The following is a 22,393-nucleotide window of genomic DNA, read 5'->3' on the forward strand; positions in this document are numbered from 1 at the left end:
ACCATAAACTGCTCTCCTCACTTCCTAGGGGCTGATCAAGGGGACGGGTCAAATGCAGAGGACAAATTCCGCCACACCTATTGTGTGTGTGACAATCATTGGTACTTTAACGTAACTTAAAATATGCCCTTAGATAACTTCAAGTGCAGATGCCCATCATAGCTCTCCAGAGAGTGGTGGCCCTTGCCCCCAGGACAATCAGACTCCTAAAGGAATGCAGGTTTGGATTTTAGGAGTGATTATAAAAACATTAGCGACATCTCGTAAGAAGCCCTCACAGGTAGGAGTAGAGGATAGGGGTCGGAGGTCACCCGACTCAGACCAATCAGAGGATTTGTCCATACTCGCCGGCTCCAAGGCTAGAGTCACAAAGAATGGGGGTCTTCGTGTAAGGGGTATCTAGAGACAGTGGTCCGAGACGACATCAGAAGAGTAATCAGGCCCATACTCTTTCTCCTGGAAGCTGCAGTTCCAGTCTGAGGTTCGCTGAAACAAACAAAGCTTTTTGTTTGACGATTCCTCGTTGGCATCTTCTTGGCTCATCACCCATCACACGACCAACAAATACACAACAGTTGAAAGGACAGTGTTGTATATGGGAGACAGGTGGTGTCAAAGACCACCTTCTCTATTCAGAGATGTTTTTTCAACCTTGATATAGATTACTTCCCTCAATCCTCTTTCGCACCATCCGTCCTGCCTGTCTAGAATCTGTACATTTTTGTTCTCTAAGGAGTTCCGTTTCTCCCTAGGGTGTAGGTAGACAGCTGAGTCTTGGCCCGAAGAGTTTGCCCGTCTATGCTGTGCCAGATCTGACCCATCTAAGTCTATGAGCGCGAACTGATGAAGTCTACTCGGATGAGAGATGAAACATCTTCTTAGACAAACCAAACAGTCCGGTTGCAATTGAACCCCCTGAGATGACAAGGACCTAAATGAAGAACTTTCATGGTATTTGACAGTTGGTGAATAAACATGAAAAATAATCCTGAAGTTATGTAACACATTACAGTTGATGAAACCGTAATAATCAAAGACTTTCAACTGACAGTAACTAGTGGTATGAAGTTTTACACGAGACAGTACAGTACGGGATATTGAGTTATGAGTTGTGTCACTGAATGATTTGAACTTGATTGTGTCAACAGTTCAAGCACCACTGTACCTTATTTGTGTCAACAGTTCTATCACCACTGTACCTTGTTTGTGTCAACAGTTCCAGCATCACTGTACCTTGTTTGTGTCAACAGTTCTATCACCACTGTACCTTGTTTGTGTCAACAGTTCCAGCATCACTGTACCTTGTTTGTGTCAACAGTTCTAGCACCACTGTACCTTGTTTGTGTCAACAGTTCCAGCACCACTGTACCTTGTATGTGTCAACAGTTCTAGCACCACTGTACCTTTTTTGTGTCAACAGTTCTAGCACCACTGTACCTTGTATGTGTCAACAGTTCTAGCACCACTGTACCTGGTGTCGCTGGTTCCTTGTTTACATGTTGCACTTCATCTGTTGTCTGAGGGTCAAAATTCACGGACTCTTCTGACTTCTTTGATTTTCCACAGGTCAACCTGAGGTTGCAGTAGTTTGGGAGAGAGTGACAAAGCAACATTACACCACTTTTCAATGACAAATTAAATCATGCACAACAAATTTAGTCCAGTATTAGACTTTGACTCTAGTTAATAAAATATGAAACTTGAATCTTTTTCAAACATCAACAAATGTGGTGTGGAGGATGCTATCCTTTACCTGCTGCATTGAGCCCACTCACACCTGGATAAGGGAAATGGCACTGTGAGGATCCTGTTCCTGGACTTCTCGAGTGCCTTTAATACCATCCAGCCCCGCCTCCTCCAGGACAAGCTCTACAAAATGCGAGTGGGCCCCTGCCTGGTTGCCTGGATTTCGAACTACCTCACCGACAGGCCACAGTACGTCAGACTGAAGGACATCACGTCTGACACTGTCATCAGCAGCACCGGAGCACCGCAGGGAACGGTGCTGGCCCCTCCTCTCTTCACCCTGTACACCGCTGACTTCTGCTACAACTCAGAGCTGTGTCACATCCAGAAGTACGCGGATGACACAGCCATCGTCGGGTGCATCAGGGATGGCAGAGAGGAGGAGTTTCGGAACCTGGTGAGGGACTTTGTTGTCTGGTGCCACACGAACCTCTTGCAGCTCAATCCGTCAAAGACCAAGGAGCTGGTCATTGACTTTGAGAGGTCGAGTCCACGGTCACAACCTATTGTGATCGAGGGAGTTGAGGTACAGACCGTGGACTCATTCAAGTACCTCGGGGTTTGGGTGGACAATAAGCTGGACTGGACTGTTAACACGGACCACCAGTACAAGAAAGGACAGAGCAGGCTGTACTTCCTCAGGAGACTGCACTCCTTCAACATTTGTAGAAAACTCCTGTGGATGTACTACCAGTCTGTGGTTGTCAGTGTTCTGTTCTACATGGTAGTGTGCTGGGGGGGCAGTACATCTAAGAAGGACAGCTCCAGACTTGTGAAACTGATCAGGCGGGCCGGTTATAAAATCGGAATGAAACTGGACTCACAGGTGAGGGTGGCAGAGAAGAGGACTGTTGACAAACTAGTGAGCATCCTGGATGATGCCAATCACACTCTGCATAGCGTTATCAGTAGCCAGAGGAGCCTGTTCAGTACTAGACTGGGCCCCCGTAGGAGTCCAGTCTGGATTGTATTTTTTTACTCTTCCTTTCCCAGCGTTTGACCTTTTTTCCCATCTTTTACGGGGCGCCTTGTGGCGACTCATCAGCGTTCTTGTTCTGTAACCTTGTACACTGTTTGTTTGTCTCATCTTGAACGGGTTTGTGCTGAAAACAAAGTTTCGTTCTACTTGTGCAATGACAATAAATACCTATTTATCTATCTATCTATCTATCTATCTATCTATCTATCTATCTATCTATCTATCTATCTATCTATCTATCTATCTATCTATCTATCTATCTATCTATCTATCAATTGTCATTACTTTATAACTCTGGTACTCTTGTTCTGTATATTGCACAGTATGTTGTATATTGTTTTGCATATGGTACAGGATTGCTTATTGTTTTTATTAGATAATAGTCTGTTTATTTCAGTTCTTATTTTTTTACTTTAATACTTCTTGTGTGATTCATTTTTATTTCATATTTGTTTACACTACTGCACCTTAAGTTGGAGTCCTTAATCTCGTTATATGCAAATATAATAACAATAAAGTCCATTCTATTCTACAGTATTCTGTTCTGTTCTATTCTATTCCATTCTATCTTGGAGAGTGCCTGAGTTGGCCTGGACACTGGCTGAGAGTTGGTGGGCGGCCGAGGGTGGAGTCGCGTCTCTTGGTTGCTTTGTTGGGTCTGCTCCTGTCTCTGGCCGTGCTACCCCCACCCCCGCAGACGATGCGTGGAACACCGCAGAGGCCACCACAGTGTATATGTTCTTTTTTTGTTTTCTTGTTGTTGTTTTACTTTTGTGGCTGTGTATAGAAGTGGCTGGTTTCATCAACTCTGCTCTTTTAATGTCTTTAATGTCCTTTGTGTTCTTTGATGTTTCCCTCTTACACACATGTTTATGTGTGCTATGGCTATGAGTTGTTTCCCCCTTGACCTCAGTCTGGACCTCCTCTCCAGGGGCCCAGGCTTTGACAGATTTATTTTTTTTTCCCCCCCCAACCCTGTCCCCAGCGTTTACCTGTTCCTCACCTTTTTTGTAAGGGGCACCGGAAGTTGGCAGACCCTTCAGCGATCCTGTTCTGTCACCCTGTAATGTTTGGTCCTCTTCTGTCTCCCTGTAATGTTTGGTCCTGTTCTGTCTCCCTGTAATGTTTGGTCCTGTTCTGTCTCCCTGTAATGTTTGGTCCTGTTCTGTCTCCCTGTAATGTTTGGTCCTGTTCCGTCTCCCTGTAATGTTTGGTCCTGTTCTGTCTCCCTGTAATGTTTGGTCCTGTTCTGTCTCCCTGTAATGTTTGGTCCTGTTCTGTCTCCCTGTAATGTTTGGTCCTGTTCTGTCTCCCTGTAATGTTTGGTCCTGTTCTGTCTCCCTGTAATGTTTGGTCCTGTTCTGTCTACCTGTAATGTTTGGTCCTGTTCCGTCTCCCTGTAATGTTTGGTCCTGTTCTGTCTCCCTGTAATGTTTGTCTGATCTTGAATGGGCTTGTGTTGAAAATGTAAATTTCCCCTCGGGGATTATTCAAGTATTTCTGATTCTGATAAAGCAAACCACCAAGTTTAATTAAATAGTGGTATTTCAGTGTGAGCAGATAATAAGATAAGGCCCCTTTGCTTGAACATTTGCAGGTGGATTGGATCACTTCTTGTAGGAAAGAGGCCCTAATTGTGAGTGCAAAAGTGATAGCCCTATCCTTGAGAAGAGACTACCTGTCTAGCTCAACGCCAACATTTAAGTTATGACCTACAGATGTTTTCCAGACACTTAAACACAAACATCTCCTTTTATGGTCAGGATGTGCTGTCCTGACTTAGCACACACCCAGAGACAGGAAGGTGGAATTGTTAGAATAATCATGAATATATATTATCACACAAACTTTATTATGTCCTCCACGTGAATGCGTGGGTTCCCTCCGGGTACTCCGGCTTCCTCCTACCTCCAAAGACATGCACCTGGGGATAGGTTGATTGGCAACACAAAATTGGCCCTAGTGTGTGAATATGAGTGTGAATGTTGTCGGTCTATCTGTGTTGGCCCTGCGATAAGGTGGCGACTTGTCCAGGGTGTACCCCGCCTTCCGCCCGATTGTAGCTGAGATAGGCACCAGCGCCCCCCGCGACCCCACAGGGAAATAAGCGGTAGGAAACGGATGGATGGATGTAACTTTAGTATGCCTAAAGTCTGTTGCTATAGTTATTAGCTATTGTGCTCAAGCTGCATTTTTTCTATCTGTGCAAGGACAAAACTTCTTGTCTGAGGGGTGGCCTCAGCCGCAGATCTTATTTTTGTTTTAGCCCGCTAACAGCCAAGGACCTCAACGAAGATAAGATGACAGCTCGCAGACAGCAGAAACAAGGCAATCACAAGGCCCCAGCACATTCTGTCACTTATTGTGCGTACTGGACCTGCTTTGCATAATGTATGTGGCCACTCCTTTTAGAGGCAGCCTCAGTGATGTTGACTGTGGAACTCCTGTATAAATAGAGGGAGGCGGGAGGTGAACCTTAGAGCGTAGGGCGAGACTGTCAATCAATCAATCATCAATGATTATTTATATAGCCCTAAATCACTAGTGTCACAAAGGGCTGCACAAACCACAATGACATCCCCGGTAGAGCCCACATAAGGGCAAAGTAAACTCACACCCAGTGGGACTCACACCCAGTGGGACGTCGGTGACAATGATGACTATGAGAAACCTTGGAGAGGAACGCATATGTGGCCAACTCCCCCCCACCTCTAGGGGAACCGAAAACAATGGATGTCGAGCGGGTCTAACATGATACTGTGAAAGTTCAATCCATAGTGGATCCAACACAACCGTGAGAGTCCAGTCCAAAGTGGATCCAACACAGCAGAGAGAGTCCCGCCCACAGTGGAGCCAGCAGGAAACCACCCCAAGCGAAGACGGATCAGCAGCGCAGAGATGTCCCAGCCGATACACAGGCGAGCGGTCCATCCTCGGTCCCGACTCTGGACGAGCGGTCCATCCTGGGTCCCGACTCAGGACAGCCAGCACCTCATCCATGGCCACCGGACCGGACCCCCTCCACAAGGGAGAGTGGGACAGAGGAGAAAAAGAAAAGAAACAGCAGATCAACTGTTCTAAAAAGGGAGTCTATTTAAAGGCTAGAGTATACAAATGAGTTTACTCTTTTGGATTTACGAAACAGCTGCTGGGGCAGAAGCGGCGCGGGATCCTTGTCTGCTCTGAAGAGGAGATCAATCAGCACCTCTGGAACACATACAGTGACAGTAGGAGAGAAGAAGATTTGCCCCCCTGCAGAGGACTAACCACACCATCAGAACCCTCCTTCCGGTTTAACATCAAAGAGCCCACCTTGGCAGAAGTCAGGGACACCTTCCGAGCCGCTAGGACCAGCGCAGCCCCAGGTCCGAGTGAAGTGCCATACAAAGTCTACAAGCATTGCCCGAGACTCCTGGGGAGGTTGTGGGGACTCATCAGGGTAGTATGGCGGAGGGGGAAGGCCGCCAAGCAGTGACGCCATGCAGAGGAAGTATGGATACCAAAGGAGGAGAATGCAAGTGACATCACGCAGTTCCGCACCATGTCCCTGCTCAGCGTGGAAGGCAAGTTCTTTTCAAGATTCTTGTCAACAGGTTGAAAGAGTACCTCCTGAGGAATTCCTACATCGACACCACAGTGCAGAAGGGAGGAGTCCCAGGCATGCCAGGCTGCTTGGAACACAGGAGTGGTTACCCACGTGATCCGGGATGCAAGGGAAAATCAAGGAGACTTGGCTGTCCTTTGGCTTGACAGCATGGCATCCTGCCAAGAATCCTTTGGCCGCTGCTCATCTACGAAGTCCCAGTAACCATTGTGGAGGGCTTTGAACGCAACATCAGCCAGCACCTGCGTGGGTGGCTGGGCTTGCCGAAGAGCCTAAGAAGCATCGCCCTGTATGGGCACACCAACAAGCTGCAGCTTCTCTTCACCGGATTGACCGAGGAGTTTAAAGTCACCAGAGCCAGGGAGGTGTTACTTTACAGAGACTCATCTGACACCAGAGTCTCCTCTGCTGGCATCCAGGTCAGAACTGGGAGGAAGTGGAAGGCACAAGAGGCCGTCGACCTGGCAGAAGCAAGGCTGAGACATGGCGTCTTAGTAGGTGATGTGGTAGTAGGACGAGCTGGGCTGGGTAGCCATACAAGACCACGCTACGACAAAGCCCAGGGTCAAGAGAGACGGCTAATGGTGCAGGGAGAGATCCGTGCAGAGGTGGAGGCGGAACGTCAGAACAAGACAGTTACCATGCGCCAGCAAGGAGCCGGGACAAATTGGGACCACGCATCTACCTGGAAGATCACCTGGACAGAACTTTGGAAGTCAGAACCAGCAAGACTCAAGTTCCTGATCCAGTCAGTGTATGATGTCCTCCCAAGTCCATCAAATGTTAATTGCTGGGGGCTAGCAGAAACACCTAAATGTCCATTGTGCAAAGCACAGGGTTCCCTGGAACACATCCTGAGCTGCTGCCCTAAAGCCCTGGGAGAGGGGAGGTACACTTGGCGCCACAACCAGGTGCTGAAGGCAATAGCAGACACCATTGGCACTGGAATTCAGCAGAGCAAACACCATCTCCCAGTCAGGCACAGCATCTCCTTCGTCAAAGCAGGGGGAAAACCACAGGCAGGACGTAAGGCCCCAACTGGACTGCTCGCCACAGCCCGTGACTGGCGGCTTCAGGTGGATCTCGGCGGACAGCTGAAGTTTCCAGAGCACATAGCTAGGACATCACCGAGGCCAGACCTTGTTTTAACTTCTGACTCAGTGAAGCCTGTTGTGCTGCTGGAACTTACAGTCCCATGGGAAGACTGGATGGAGGAGGCCCATGAGCGAAAGAAGGCCAAGTACCTTGAGCTGGTCGAGGCGTGCAGAGAAAGCAGCTGGAGGGCCCGCTGTGAGCCTATAGAAGTGGGCTGCAGGGGCTTTCTAGGGAAATCTGTGAATCAAACATTCAGACTTCTTGGAATCAGAGGGTTGCTGGAGAAAAAAACCACTAGAAATATCAGCAAGGCTGCTGAGAAAGCCTCAAGATGGTTGTGGATCAAGAAGGGAGACAGATGGAGTAGCACGCTGCTTGGACACAATCCGGGGCCTGATCAGCCCCGGTTGGGTCGCCTAGGCGAGGGTGTCTAGAGCTCAAAGACCCGAAACACCCAATGAACCTTGGTTCTTTACTGAAGATGTGTCCAAGCTGCACTACAAGGTGTTTCTCAAATCTTCTACTGAAGCATTTAAGTCACAGTCATTTGCGTTCTCCTCATGAGCTAAATTGAACTCTGCCTCTGCATGATTCCTTGCTTCTTGTCTGTTTGATAGATGTCATCAGTGTTTGAACCTGACAGGAATATGAAAACTGACGCTTTGGCTTCTCCCATTTAGGAATGCCTCATGTTCTTGACCTGACCTCCTCCAGGAACTGCAGTCCTGTATAAAGATGCTCACTTGTAATAAAGCAACTTTCGGTTGAGTAAAGCGTCTCCAATGTCTCTTTTGATCAAGCCGCACTGCCATGTCACCCTTCTGTCTGGACGAGGGTAACAAGACCAGAAATACGCATCATCCGCTCTAGGGTTCATACCCAAATGTGTAGTGATCTGGAAGAGGGTATGGAATGATGAGTCTGGGTAACAGGAAGACAGTCCTCAGCACGTGTATGATGCTGCAGGCTGACAGGAACAGGAAACTGTCTCGAAGAGATATTCCAGCCTCAAATACCAACTGTAGGAGTAAAAATAACTTTCAGTTCATAACATCTCCGTAAAAATGAAAAGATAAAAAAAAAAATTATAAGAGGGACAACGATGACAAAATCTCCCCACCTTAATGATGAGGAAGATTGCTGGGGAAGAGTCAAAAGCCCCGTTGAGAAGAGTGATGACGGTGGACCGATTGTTGGGGAACAGATTTGCCACCTTGGGAAGTAAAATAGTTCAAATCAGAGTCTGTTGCGCCTTCTTGGTACATTTAGTCAAGTGTGAATTGGTTATGATTTAAGTTGATTTCAAACAGGCGGTGTCAAACTCCTTTTAATTGAGGGCCACATGGCAGTTATCTTTGCCCTCAGTGTCAATCAATCAGTCAATCAATGTTTATTTATACATCCCTAAATCACATGTGTCTCAAAGGGCTGCACAAGCCACAACGACATCCTCGGTTCAGATCCCACATAAGGGCAAGGAAAAACTCACAGCCCAGTGGGATGTCAGTGAGAATGACGATGAGAAAACCCCAATAGTGGATCTAAAATAATAGTGAGAGTCCAGTCCATAGTTGATCTAACATAATATTGTGAAAGTCCAGTCCGTTGTGGATCTAACATAATAGCGTGAAAGTCCAGTCCATAGTGGATCTAACACAATAGTGAGATTCCTGTCCATAGTGGATCTAACGTAAGAGTGAGAGTCCAGTCCATAGTGGATCTAACATAATAGTGTGAAAGTCCAGTCCATAGTGAATCTAACACAATAGTGAGATTCCAGTCCATAGTGGATCTAACGTAAGAGTGAGAGTCCAGTCCATAGTGGATCTAACATAATAGTGTGAGTCCAGTCCATAATGGATCTAACATAATAGTGTGAGTCCAGTCCTTAGTGGATCTAACACAATAGTGTGAGAGTCCAGTCCATAGTGGATCTAACAAAATAGTGTGAGTCCAGTCCATAGTGGATCTAACATAATAGTGTGAAAGTCCAGTCTGTAGTGGATCTAACACAATAGTGAGATTCCAGTCCATAGTGGATCTAACATAATAGTGTGAGAGTCCAGTCCGTAGTGGATCTAACATAATAGTGTGAGTCCAGTCCATAGTGGATCTAACATAATAGTTTGAGTCCAGTCCTTAGTGGATCTAACACAATAGTGTGAGAGTCCAGTCTGTAGTGGATCTAATGTAATAGTGTGAGAGTCCAGTCCATAGTGGATCTAACAAAATAGTGTGAGAGTCCAGTCCATAGTGGATCTAACATAATAGTGTGAGTCCAGTCCATAATGGATCTAACATAATAGTGTGAGTCCAGTCCTTAGTGGATCTAACACAATAGTGTGAGAGTCCAGTCCATAGTGGATCTAACAAAATAGTGTGAGTCCAGTCCATAGTGGATCTAACATAATAGTGTGAAAGTCCAGTCTGTAGTGGATCTAACACAATAGTGAGATTCCAGTCCATAGTGGATCTAACATAATAGTGTGAGAGTCCAGTCCGTAGTGGATCTAACATAATAGTGTGAGTCCAGTCCATAGTGGATCTAACATAATAGTTTGAGTCCAGTCCTTAGTGGATCTAACACAATAGTGTGAGAGTCCAGTCTGTAGTGGATCTAATGTAATAGTGTGAGAGTCCAGTCCATAGTGGATCTAACAAAATAGTGTGAGAGTCCAGTCCATAGTAGATCCAACATAATAGTGTGAGTCCAGTCCATAGTGGATCTAACATAATAGTGTGAGAGTCCAGTCCGTAGTGGATCTAACATAATAGTGTGAGTCCAGTCCATAGTGGATCTAACATAATAGTTTGAGTCCAGTCCTTAGTGGATCTAACACAATAGTGTGAGAGTCCAGTCTGTAGTGGATCTAATGTAATAGTGTGAGAGTCCAGTCCATAGTGGATCTAACATAATAGTGTGAGAGTCCAGTCCATAGTGGATCCAACATAATAGTGAGAGTCCAGTCCATAGTGGTTCTAACATAACAGTGAGAGTCCAGTCCATAGTGGATCCAACATAATAGTTTGAGTCCAGTCCTTAGTGGATCTAACACAATAGTGTGAGAGTCCAGTCTGTAGTGGATCTAATGTAATAGTGTGAGAGTCCAGTCCGTAGTGGATCGAACAAAATAGTGTGAGTCCAGTCCATAGTGGATCCAACATAATAGTTTGAGTCCAGTCCTTAGTGGATCTAACACAATAGTGTGAGAGTCCAGTCCGTAGTGGATCGAACAAAATAGTGTGAGTCCAGTCCATAGTGGATTTAACATAATAGTGAGAGTCCAGTCCGTAGTGGATCTAACAAAATAGTGTGAGTCCAGTCCAAAGTGGATGTAACATAATAGTGAGATTCCAGTCCATAGCGGATCTAACATAATAGTGTGAGAGTCCAGTCCATAGTGGATCTAACATAATAGTGAGATTCCAGTCCATAGTGGATCCAACATAATAGTGAGAGTCCAGTCCATAGTGGATCCAACATAATAGTGAGAGTCCAGTCCATAGTGGATCCAACATAATAGTGAGATTCCAGTCCATAGTGGATCTAACATAATAGTTTGAGAGTCCAGTTTATAGTGGATCTAACATAATAGTTTGAGAGTCCAGTCCATAGTGGATCTAACATAATAGTGAGATTCCAGTCCATAGCGGATCTAACATAATAGTTTGAGAGTCCAGTCCATAGTGGATCCAACATAATAGTGAGATTCCAGTCCATAGTGGATCCAACATAATAGTGAGAGTCCAGTCCATAGTGGATCTAACATAATAGTGAGATTCCAGTCCATAGCGGATCTAACATAATAGTTTGAGAGTCCAGTCCATAGTGGATCTAACATAATAGTGAGATTCCAGTCCATAGTGGATCCAACATAATAGTGAGATTCCAGTCCATAGTGGACCTAACATAATAGTTTGAGAGTCCAGTCCAAAGTGGACGTTATATAATAGTGAGATTCCAGTCCATAGCGGATCTAACATAATAGTGTGAGAGTTCAGTCCATAGTGGATCTAACATAATAGTGAGATTCCAGTCCATAGTGGATCCAACATAATAGTGAGAGTCCAGTCCATAGTGGATCCAACATAATAGTGAGAGTCCAGTCCATAGTGGATCTAACATAATAGTGAGATTCCAGTCCATAGTGGATCCAACATAATAGTGAGATTCCAGTCCATAGTGGATCTAACATAATAGTTTGAGAGTCCAGTTTATAGTGGATCTAACATAATAGTTTGAGAGTCCAGTCCATAGTGGATCTAACATAATAGTGAGATTCCAGTCCATAGCGGATCTAACATAATAGTTTGAGAGTCCAGTCCATAGTGGATCTAACATAATAGTGAGATTCCAGTCCATAGTGGATCCAACATAATAGTGAGAGTCCAGTCCATAGTGGATCTAACATAATAGTGAGATTCCAGTCCATAGCGGATCTAACATAATAGTTTGAGAGTCCAGTCCATAGTGGATCCAACATAATAGTGAGAGTCCAGTCCATAGTGGATCCAACATAATAGTGAGAGTCCAGTCCATAGTGGATCTAACATAATAGTGAGATTCCAGTCCATAGTGGATCCAACATAATAGTGAGATTCCAGTCCATAGTGGATCTAACATAGTAGTTTGAGAGTCCAGTTTATAGTGGATCTAACATAATAGTTTGAGAGTCCAGTCCATAGTGGATCCAACATAATAGTGAGATTCCAGTCCATAGTGGATCTAACATAGTAGTTTGAGAGTCCAGTTTATAGTGGATCTAACATAATAGTTTGAGAGTCCATTCCATAGTGGATCCAACATAATAGTGAGATTCCAGTCCATAGGGGATCTAACATAATAGTGAGAGTCCAGTCCATAGTGGGGCCAGACGGGTCAGCAGCACCGAGATGTCTCAAACCGATGCACATGTAACCCGGTTGACAAAACCCCATTAAATATCCTTTATTTAAATATCCTTTCAAAACCCCATTAAATATTGTATTTTATTATTTATTTTTTTGACGTTAGCATGGTTTAAAAAAAAATAAATTAACGTTTATTTATACATTTAAACAATAACAAACAGATGAGAAACAATAAACAAAATAGTTCAACAACAATATAAAACATTACAAAACATTATGAAACCCCATTCAATATCCTATTTATTTTCCTCGTCCAAGCTGTCATTGCTTGCGTTATTACGTCACGCGGTCACATGACCTAACGCGGCAAGTATAAAACCCGGTAAAGGGACACGCTGGACGATGTTGCTGCAGGTATGTGACTCCGTTTTGACCCTTTAATTATTAACGAAGCCTTCTAAACTGAAATGTCGAAATGTCGAACTGTAGGAGCCGTGGGTCGTCGTGCAAGAGTGTTTGACTGTGATTTATATGCGGAATTGGTGATTTGCATCTGTGTAGCTTTACGTAGCCTAGCTGCTGCATTCGTTGTGAATGGAGCTGTTAGCATCTACTATATGCCTGTTTCTCTGAATATACTTAAAGGCCTACTGAAAGCCACTACTAGCGACCACGCAGTCTGATAGTTTATATATCAATGATGAAATATTAACATTGCAACACATGCCAATACGGCCGCTTTAGTTTACTAAATTGCAATTTTAAATTTCCCGCCGAGTTTCTTGTTGAAAACTTCGCAGAATGATGACACGTGTTTGTGACGTCTCGGGTTGTAGCGGACATATTAGTCCAGCACCACACACGGCTAAAAGTCGTCTCTTTTCATCGCATATTTACACAGTAATTTGGACGTCTGTGTTGCTGAATCTTTTGCAATTTGTTCAATTAATAATGGAGACGTCATAGAAGAATGCTGTTGGTGGAAAGCGTTGGATTGCAGCTGCCTTTAGCACCGAAACACAGCTGGTGTTACTTTGTTGTGAAACTTTAACACAGAGCGGTCAAGCGAACATGTTTCTCTACGTCAACCGGCAAGTTTTTGGATCTGAAAATTGTGATATTAAGTCAGCTCTTACCGGAGACTTGAGTGGATTATGCGACTTCCTCCTGCAGCTGTCAAAAAGGCAGCTGTGATCTTGGCTCCTCCATTGCCTTCTTTCAGAGACATTAGCGTTCACCGCAGCCCTCCGACTTTCAGGTATAACTTTACAATCTCACTAAAACACTATTAAAACAATAAGCAGATAAGGGATCTTCCAGAATTATCCTAGTAAATGTGTCTAATAACATCTGAAACGCCGCCTGCTGCTGTGCTTTTTTTTTTCTTCCTAGTACTTTACTCTAAACGTCCTCATCCACGAATCTTTCACCCTCGCTCAAATTAATGGGGAAATCGTCACTTTCTCGGTCCGACTCGCTCTAGCTGCTGGTGGCCATGATTGTAAAAAATGTTCGGATGTGAGGAGCTCCACAACCCGTGACGTCACGCGCACATCGTCTGCTACTTCCGATACAGGCAAGGCTTTTTTATTAGCGACCAAATGTTGCGAACTTTATCGTCGATGTTCTCTACTAAATCCTTTCAGCAAAAATATGGCAATATGGCGAAATGATCAAGAAGGACACATAGAATGGACCTGCTATCCCCGTTTGGATAAGAAAATCTCACAGTGAAAACGTTATCATTGTCAACAATTGTCCCATTGTTCTTGGGTTGTTTTACTTGCTTGATGGTTATTAGTGCTGTGCATCCAAGGCACTTTATGATGCAGTCCAGTCAACCACTGTGTCTGCTATGCACCTTATTTGTGGATGCAATGTTAACATTTTGATACTATTAGAGCAGGGGTCACCAACCTTTTTGAAACAAGAACAACATTAAATTGCGCTACAGCTGTATGAATAACATACAACAAATCATTTCAAACCACAACAAAGCAATTGCAAAAGGACTGCCTACCCCCAGACTAAACGACTCTGAAACCAATAAGGAATGTAACTGTCGCAAGAAACCTGATTGCCCTCTCAACGGGGGGTGCTTACAAACATCAGTCGTTTACCAAGCAAAGGTAACACGCAAGGACATTAACACAGCCGACACGTACGTAGGATTAACCGAAGGAGCGTTTAAGGCCAGATGGAACCAGACCTTGCGGAATTCTACAGAACTCAGCAAACACATTTGGAACCTCAAAGACAATAATGTTGAAAATTCAATAACATGGCAAATTCTTGCATCCAGCACACCTTACAACAGTGGTAATAAAAGATGCAACCTATGCTTCAGAGAGAAACTGTTTATTATATATCATCCAGACCTGTCATCCCTCAACAAGCGCAGTGAAATCATTTCAACATGCCGCCACAGACGGAAACACCTCCTAGGTAACACATGAGCCAATCACCACGCCCCTACGCCTGCCTGTACCCACCCACTCTGTGTCCTATATAAATCATTGTATGTGAATGCTTCCATTAAAATCTCCTGATGATTGAGTGAACCCCTCATGAAACAGTTCTGTAGAGATGAAGTAGTCTTGTGATTTTTCCCACACCTACATATTGCGCTCTACCACCGTATCGAGCACTATTCTCTGGATAATCCAATCAAGACATATATAAATAAATAAATAAATAAATATATATATATATATATATATATATATATATATATATATATATATATATATATATATATATATATATATATATATATATATATATAAATTGCATTATTTTTGTGATAAAATATTTTAATGTTTACATTTAAATCAATAGTTTAATTTTGATTAAAAAAATATATATTTTTAAAAGGCTACTTTACGACTCTGCTTTTACATTCTTAAAAATATTTAAAAAATATTGCATTATATTTATGATTAAACATTTCAATGTTTATATTTAAATAGAATTTTGATGAAAAGAATATATGTATTTTTTAAAAGTTTACTTTTTATATTTTTTTAAAACGTTACTTTATGAATGTGCATTTATATTATTTTAAATATAAAAATTATCGCATTATTTTTATGATCAAATATTTAAATGTTTACATTTAAATAGTTTAGTTTTGATTAAAAAAATGTGTATTTTTTAAAAGGTAATTTGTTTTAATCGTTTTTTAAAAGTTTATTTTACAAAAGTGAAGTTCTATTTAATATGTAAAAAATGCATTATTTATAGTTTACATTTAAATCAGTTTAATTCTGATTAAAAAAATATTTTTAAAACATTACTTTTTATATCTTTAAAAAAAGTTGCTTTACGAATGTGCATTTATATAAAAAATATAAAACAAAAATATTGCATTATTTTTATGATAAAATATTTACAATTCAAGATTTGATATAAAAATAAAGCCAATAATGACGTAATTTTTGGTCACTTTTATTTTTTATAAAGTATGGGAAAACATATTAGTACCGATACACAAATGTTGGTATCTGGACGACCCGACTCTATGGTTATTATATGGTCATGCTCACTGAGCTGAGGTCTCAACATTCATCAGTTGGCAAAATCCCACAAGGTGTATTTTTTACCACATGCTTTTAGTCCGACCACCACTTTTGAGGCCTTCAACATGGGACGTTTTGCTGAATCATTATTTCAAGAAGTACTAAATTCCCAGAAAACATCCAAATGTACATCAATCATGACAATGAGCAAACATGTAGTGTGTGACACCGACCTGGAAGTTGGTGAGGAGCAACATACTGCCACCCACAGCGATGAAGGAAAGAGCCGGGAAAAGCAGAGCGGCTCGAGCTGAAGGGAAACGAAACAGCATAGGCCAGATCTCAGCCTTTTTGCAATATATTGACTCTTTTTAGTACAGATATTATGCACAGGAAAGTAGATATCATTTACCTGGAGTGGAGAAGGCAACCATCAAGGTGCCCATGAGGTGAAAGCATCTGAAAGACATTTCATCAATCAATCAATCAATCAATGTTTATTTATATAGCCCTAAATCACAAATGTCTCAAAGGACTGGACAAACCATTACGACCATGACATCCTCTGAAGAACCCACAAAAGGGCAAGGAAAACTCACACCCAGTGGGCAGGGAGAATTCACACCCAGTGGGACGCCAGTGACAATGATGACTATGAGAAACCTTGGAGAGGACCTCAAATGTGGGCAACCCCCCCCCCCGAAAGCAATGAATGTTGAGCGGGTCTAACATGATACTGTGAAAGTTCAATCCATAGTGGCTCCAACACAGCCGCGAGAGTTCAGTTCAAAGCGGATCCAAGACAGCAGTGAGAGTCCCGTCCACAGGAAACCATCCCAAGCGGAGGCGGATCAGCAGCGTAGAGATGTCCCCAACCGATACACAGGCGAGCGGTCCATCCTGGGTCCCGACGAGCGGTCCATCCTGGGTCTCGACTCTGGACAGCCAGTACTTCATCCATGGTCATTGGACCGGACCCCCTCCACAAGGGAGGGGGGGGACAGAGGAGAAAAAGAAAATAAGCGGCAGATCAACTGGTCTAAAAAGGAGGTCTATTTAAAGGCTGGAGTATACAAATGAGTTTTAAGGTGAGACTTAAATGCTTCTACTGAGGTGGCATCTCAAACTGTTACCGGGAGGGCATTCCAGAGTACTGGAGCCCAAACGGAAAACGCTCTATAGCCCGCAGACTTTTTTTGGGCTTTAGGAATCACTAATAAGCCGGAGTCTTTTGAACGCAGATTTCTTGCCGGGACATATGGTACAATACAATCGGCAAGATAGGATGGAGCTAGACCGTGTAGTATTTTATACGTAAGTAGTAAAACCTTAAAGTCACATCTTAAGTGCACAGGAAGCCAGTGCAGGTGAGCCAGTACAGGCGTAATATGATCAAACTTTCTTGTTCTTGTCAAAAGTCTAGCAGCCGCATTTTGTACCAACTGTAATCTTTTAATGCTAGGCATGGGGAGACCCAAAAATAATAGTTTACAGTAATCGAGACGAGACGTAACAAACGCATGGATAATGATCTCAGCGTCTTTAGTGGACAAAATAGAGCAAATTTTAGCAATATTACGGAGATGACAGAAGGGCGTTTTAGTAACGCTTTTAATGTGTGACTCAAAGGAGAGAGTTGGGTTGAAGATAATACCCAGATTCTTTACAGAGTCACTTTGTTTTATTATTTGGTTGTCAAATGTTACAGTTGTATTATTAAATAGAGGTCGGTGTCTAGCAGGAGCGATAATCAGCATTTCCGTTTTTTTGGCGTAATATAAACCATGATCATACAAACGCCGTTTCCATGAGTTGGAAAATTGTCTTAGATGTAAATACAAATGGAATACAATGATTGGCAAATAATTTTCAACCCATATTCAGTTGAATATGCTACAAAGACAACATATTTGATGTTCAAATTGATAAACAATTTTTTTTTTGCAAATAATCATTAACTTTAGAATTTTATGCCAGCAACACGTGACAAAGAAGTTGGGAAAGGTGGCAATAAATACTGATAAAGTTGAGGAATGCTCATCAAACACTTATTCGGAACTTCCCACAGGTGTGCAGGCTAATTGGGAACAGGTGGGTGCCATGATTGGGTATAAAAACAGCTTCCCAAAAAATGCTCAGTCTTTCACAAGAAAGGATGGGGCGAGGTACACCCCTTTGTCCACAACTGCGTGAGCAAATAGTCAAACAGTTTAAGAACAACGTTTCTCAAAGTGCATTTGCAAGAAATTTAGGGATTTCAACATCTACGGTCCATAATATCATCAAAAGGTTCAGATAATCTGGAGAAATCACTCCACGTAAGCGGCATGGCCGGAAATCAACAGAAAAGGACCGTGACCTTCGATCCCTCAGACGGCACTGTATCAAAAACCGACATCAATCTCTAAAGGATATCACCACATGGGCTCAGGAACACTTCAGAAAACCACTGTCACTAAATACAAGTAGTCGCTACATTTGTAAGTGCAAGTTAAAGGTCTACTATGCAAAGCGAAAGCCATTAATCAACAACATCCAGAAACGGCGCCGGCTTCTCTGGGCCCGAGATCATCTAAGATGGACTGATACAAAGTGGAAAAGTGTTCTGTGGCCTGACAAGTCTAAATATCAAATTGTTTTTGGAAATATTCGACATCGCGTCATCCGGACCAAAGGGGAAGCGAACCATCCAGACTGTTATCGACGCAAAGTTCTCAAAAACCAGCATCTGTGATGGTATGGGGGTGCATTAGTGCCCAAGGCATGGGTAACTTACACATCTGTGAAGGCAACATTAATGCTGAAATGTACATACAGGTTTTGAATCAACATATGCTGCCATCTAAGCGCCGTCTTTTTCATGGACGCCCCTGCTTATTTCAGCAAGACAATGCCAAGCCGCATTCAGCACGTGTTACAACAGCGTGACTTCGTAAAAAAAGAGTGCGGGTACTTTCCTGGCCCGCCTGCAGTCTAGACCTGTCTCCCATCCAAAATGTGTGGCGCATTATGAAGAGTAAAATACGACAGCGGAGACCCCGGACTGTTGAACGACTGAAGCTCTACATAAAACAAGAATAGGAAAGAATTCCACTTTCAAAGCTTCAACAATTAGTTTCCCAAGTTCCCAAACGTTTATTGAGTGTTGTTAAAAGAAAAGGTGATGTAACACAGTGGTGAACATGCCCTTTCCTAACTACTTTGGCACGTGTTGCAGCCAGGAAATTCTAAGTTAATTATTATTTGCAAAATAAAATCAAGCTTATGAGTTTGAACATCAAATATCTTGTCTTTGTAGTGCATTCAATTGAATATGATTTGAAAAGGATTTGCAAATCATTGTATTCTGTTTATATTTACATCTAACTCAATTTCCCGACTCATATGGAAATGGGGTTTTTAGATCCACTATGGACTGGACTCTCACACTATTATGTTAGATCCACTATGGACTGGACTCTCACACTATTATGTTAGATCCACTATGGACTGGACTCTCACACTATTATGTTAGATCCACTATGGACTGGACTCTCACACTATTATGTTAGATCCACTATGGACTGGACTCTCACTATTATGTTAGATCCACTATGGACTGGGCTCACACTATTATGTTAGATCCACTATGGACTGGACTCACACTATTATGTTAGATCCACTATGGACTGGACTCACACTATTATGTTAAATCCACTATGGACTGGACTCTCTCACTATTATGTTAGATCTACTCTGGACTGGACTCTCTCACTATTATGTTAGATCCATTATGGACTGGTCTCTCACACTATTATGCTAGATCCACTATGGACTGTATATATGCGTTTAATTTTTTTGACGGATTAGTTTTTTGTATTTTTGGTTCAACATGGCTCCTTCAACATTCCGGGCTGCCGACCCCTGGCCTCCCCCGACCACACGGTCCCCCGGTTAGGCGATGATCAAGGTGCACTTACATTGCGTAGACTCGAGCCACCGTTGTCCCAAAGCGATCGAAGATGAAACCGTTGAGGAGGGTGACAAAATTGATCATGAAGGATGCGATGGTGAAGACCAGCGAGAACTGCTCATCCTGTCCCCGGCAGTCTGATTGATTGATTGATTGATTGAGACTTGAGTTAGATTGCACAGTACAGTACATATTCCCTACAATTGACCACTAAATGGCAACACCCGAATAAGTCTTTCAACTTGTTTAAGTCCGGGTCCACATTAATCAATTCATGGTAACACACAAAGACGTTGGGTCTAGACACGTGGGTGTGTCTCTCTCACGTTTGTCTCAAACATACCTAGGACCTGCGAGCCGTTTATTCCCGTGGCGTTGACACAAAAGGAGCCGAAGAAGCCCTGCGTCTTCAAGATAAAATCAAGCGAGGCCCAGCCAAAGAGGATCCCTGCAAAACACAAACACTCCACCATGCCCGTGAACATGGAGAGGCCTCGTCGCACCCCCGGACATTTTGGACAATTCCACATTGTCCCTGTTGGTGTACCTCTCTATCACACACACACACCAGTTGATCTGCCTAAAAAAGAAGAGCGATATAAGCAATTTATGTTCTATCTATCGCATAAATGAAACTACCAAGGTCTTTCCGACTCACGCAAATATCGCCGGATCCTCTCAGGTCTCGGCGCTGCTGTATCGCACAACCTTTCTTTATAGGGCAAACCCTCCAAACAAAAGAATGGTAAGAATGCCAGCTGTAGAAAGTGTGGAAGCATGCATGGTGACACCACACCACTGTATCAGATCAGACTGATTATAGCAGACGGCGTTAATGCGGTGATCGTCCAAGACTAAGTCACAGCATTTGGGAGCCTGAAGAATGGACCGATCTCGATCTCTCTCAACACGTGCAGATCTATCCGCTCAAGATCTGCCTGTTTTTAAAAACGCAGCAAATCTCATCTACAAAACCCGCAAAAGCAGTGAAGTTGTCACGTAGTGCAAATGGTAAATAAAAAGAGAATACAATGATTTGCAAATCCCTTATCAGGCAATGACATAAAAAAAGAAAAGTTTACAACACATAATAATATAAATTAATACAGTGCAAAAGGTAACGTATCGTATGTATGTCACGACTTGGACTATGGGATAATTTGTATTTCCTACACAAAGGATATTTGGCACGGGTGAGGCGTACATTTTGGTTTATTAACACTATAACTAAAAAAAAAAGGCAAACAAAGGGCGCTCACAAGGAGGTACAAACACTTGGCTATGAAAAAACAAAAGACTAGTACAAAGGCTACAAACTATAAACATGAACAAAAACACTTGCGCTGTGGCATGAACAACAAAACTTACGTGGCGCGGAAAAAACGAACAGCATAGCATGGCATGAAGCAGATAGGGAATATGGATGTATGTAAATTTGTCAGACTGAACCCTTGGCAACTGTGGCTTAAAATAATAGCTATGATAATGATTAACAGGTGTGAGAACTGAGGACCGGGGCGTGACTTTGAGACAAGGTGGAAAGTAATGAGTTACTATGGAAACAAAGAAAACAAGTAAGTGCCAAAGCCGGAAACAAGTGTCCAAAAAACAAAACTGAACATGACCAAAACAAAACATGATCCATAGGCTTGACAATATAATACAAACCCCGTTTCCATATGAGTTGGGAAATTGTGTTAGATGTAAATATAAACAGAATACAATCATTTGCAAATCCTTTTCAACCCATATTCAGTTGAATGCACTACAAAGACAAGATATTTGACGTTCAAACTCATAAACTTTATTTTCCATCCATCCATCCATCTTCTTCCGCTTATCCGAGGTCAGGTCGGGGGGGAAGAAGCCTAAGCAGGGAAGCCCAGACTTCCCTCTCCCCAGCCACTTCGTCCAGCTCTTCCAGGGGGATCCCGAGGCGTTCCCAGGCCAGCCGGGAGACATAGTCTTCCCAACGTGTCCTGGGTCTTCCCCGTGGCCTCCTGCCGTTCGGACGTTCGGACGTGCCCGAAACACCTCCCTAGGGAGGCGTTCAGGTGGCATCCTGACCAGATGCCCGAACCACCTCATCTGGCTCCTCTCCATGTGGAGGAGCAGCGGCTTTACTTTGATCTTCTCCCGGATGGCAGAGCTTCTCACCATTTCTACGGGAGAGCCCCAAACTCATTTGGGCCGCTTGTACCCGTGATCTTGTCCTTTCGGTCATAACCCAAAGCTCATGACCATAGGTGAGGATGGGAACGTAGATCGACTGGTAAATTGAGAGCTTTGCCTTCCGGCTCAGCTCTTTCTTCACCACAAAGATCGATATAGCTTCCGCATTACCGAAGATGCTGCACCGATCCGCCTGTCGATCTCACCATCCACTCTTCCCTCACTCGTGAACAAGACTCCTAGGTACTTGAACTCCTTCACATGGGGCAGCGTCTCCTCCCCAACCCGGAGATGGCACTCCACCCTTTTCCAGGCGAGAACCATGGACTCGGACTTGGAGGTGCTGATTCTCATCCCAGTCGCTGGCCAGATGAAGCCATCAGGACCACATCATCTGCAAAAAGCGGGGACCTAATCCTGCAGCCACCAAACCGGATCCCCTCAACGCCTAAAAATTTTGTCCATAAAAGTTATGA

The 22,393-nt window shown here is 43.4% G+C and overlaps 1 protein-coding gene across 4 annotated transcripts in view; it reads right to left on the bottom strand.

The window, feature by feature from the left end:
* Positions 1 to 20,558, bottom strand: part of LOC133552705 (equilibrative nucleobase transporter 1-like) — a 43,339-nt gene extending 22,781 nt beyond the window's left edge. For 2 of the 4 annotated variants that reach the window (XM_061900102.1, XM_061900098.1), the window contains exons 1-8: positions 20,404 to 20,558; positions 20,089 to 20,325; positions 19,753 to 19,882; positions 16,206 to 16,252; positions 16,027 to 16,103; positions 8,545 to 8,637; positions 8,304 to 8,443; positions 1,472 to 1,572 (exon numbers count right to left, since the gene is read on the bottom strand). In XM_061900102.1, coding sequence (XP_061756086.1) covers positions 1,472 to 1,572; positions 8,304 to 8,443; positions 8,545 to 8,637; positions 16,027 to 16,103; positions 16,206 to 16,252; positions 19,753 to 19,882; positions 20,089 to 20,275 — 775 coding nt within the window. In that variant the 5' untranslated portion in view covers positions 20,276 to 20,325; positions 20,404 to 20,558. The remainder of the gene's footprint in view (positions 1 to 1,471; positions 1,573 to 8,303; positions 8,444 to 8,544; positions 8,638 to 16,026; positions 16,104 to 16,205; positions 16,253 to 19,752; positions 19,883 to 20,088; positions 20,326 to 20,403) is intronic. The other 2 variants (XM_061900100.1, XM_061900101.1) reach the window with 2 other exon arrangements.
* Positions 20,559 to 22,393: the final 1,835 nt, after the last annotated feature.

This window comes from Nerophis ophidion, linkage group LG05 (genome assembly GCF_033978795.1).
Source record: "Nerophis ophidion isolate RoL-2023_Sa linkage group LG05, RoL_Noph_v1.0, whole genome shotgun sequence".
Lineage (NCBI taxonomy): Eukaryota > Metazoa > Chordata > Actinopteri > Syngnathiformes > Syngnathidae > Nerophis > Nerophis ophidion.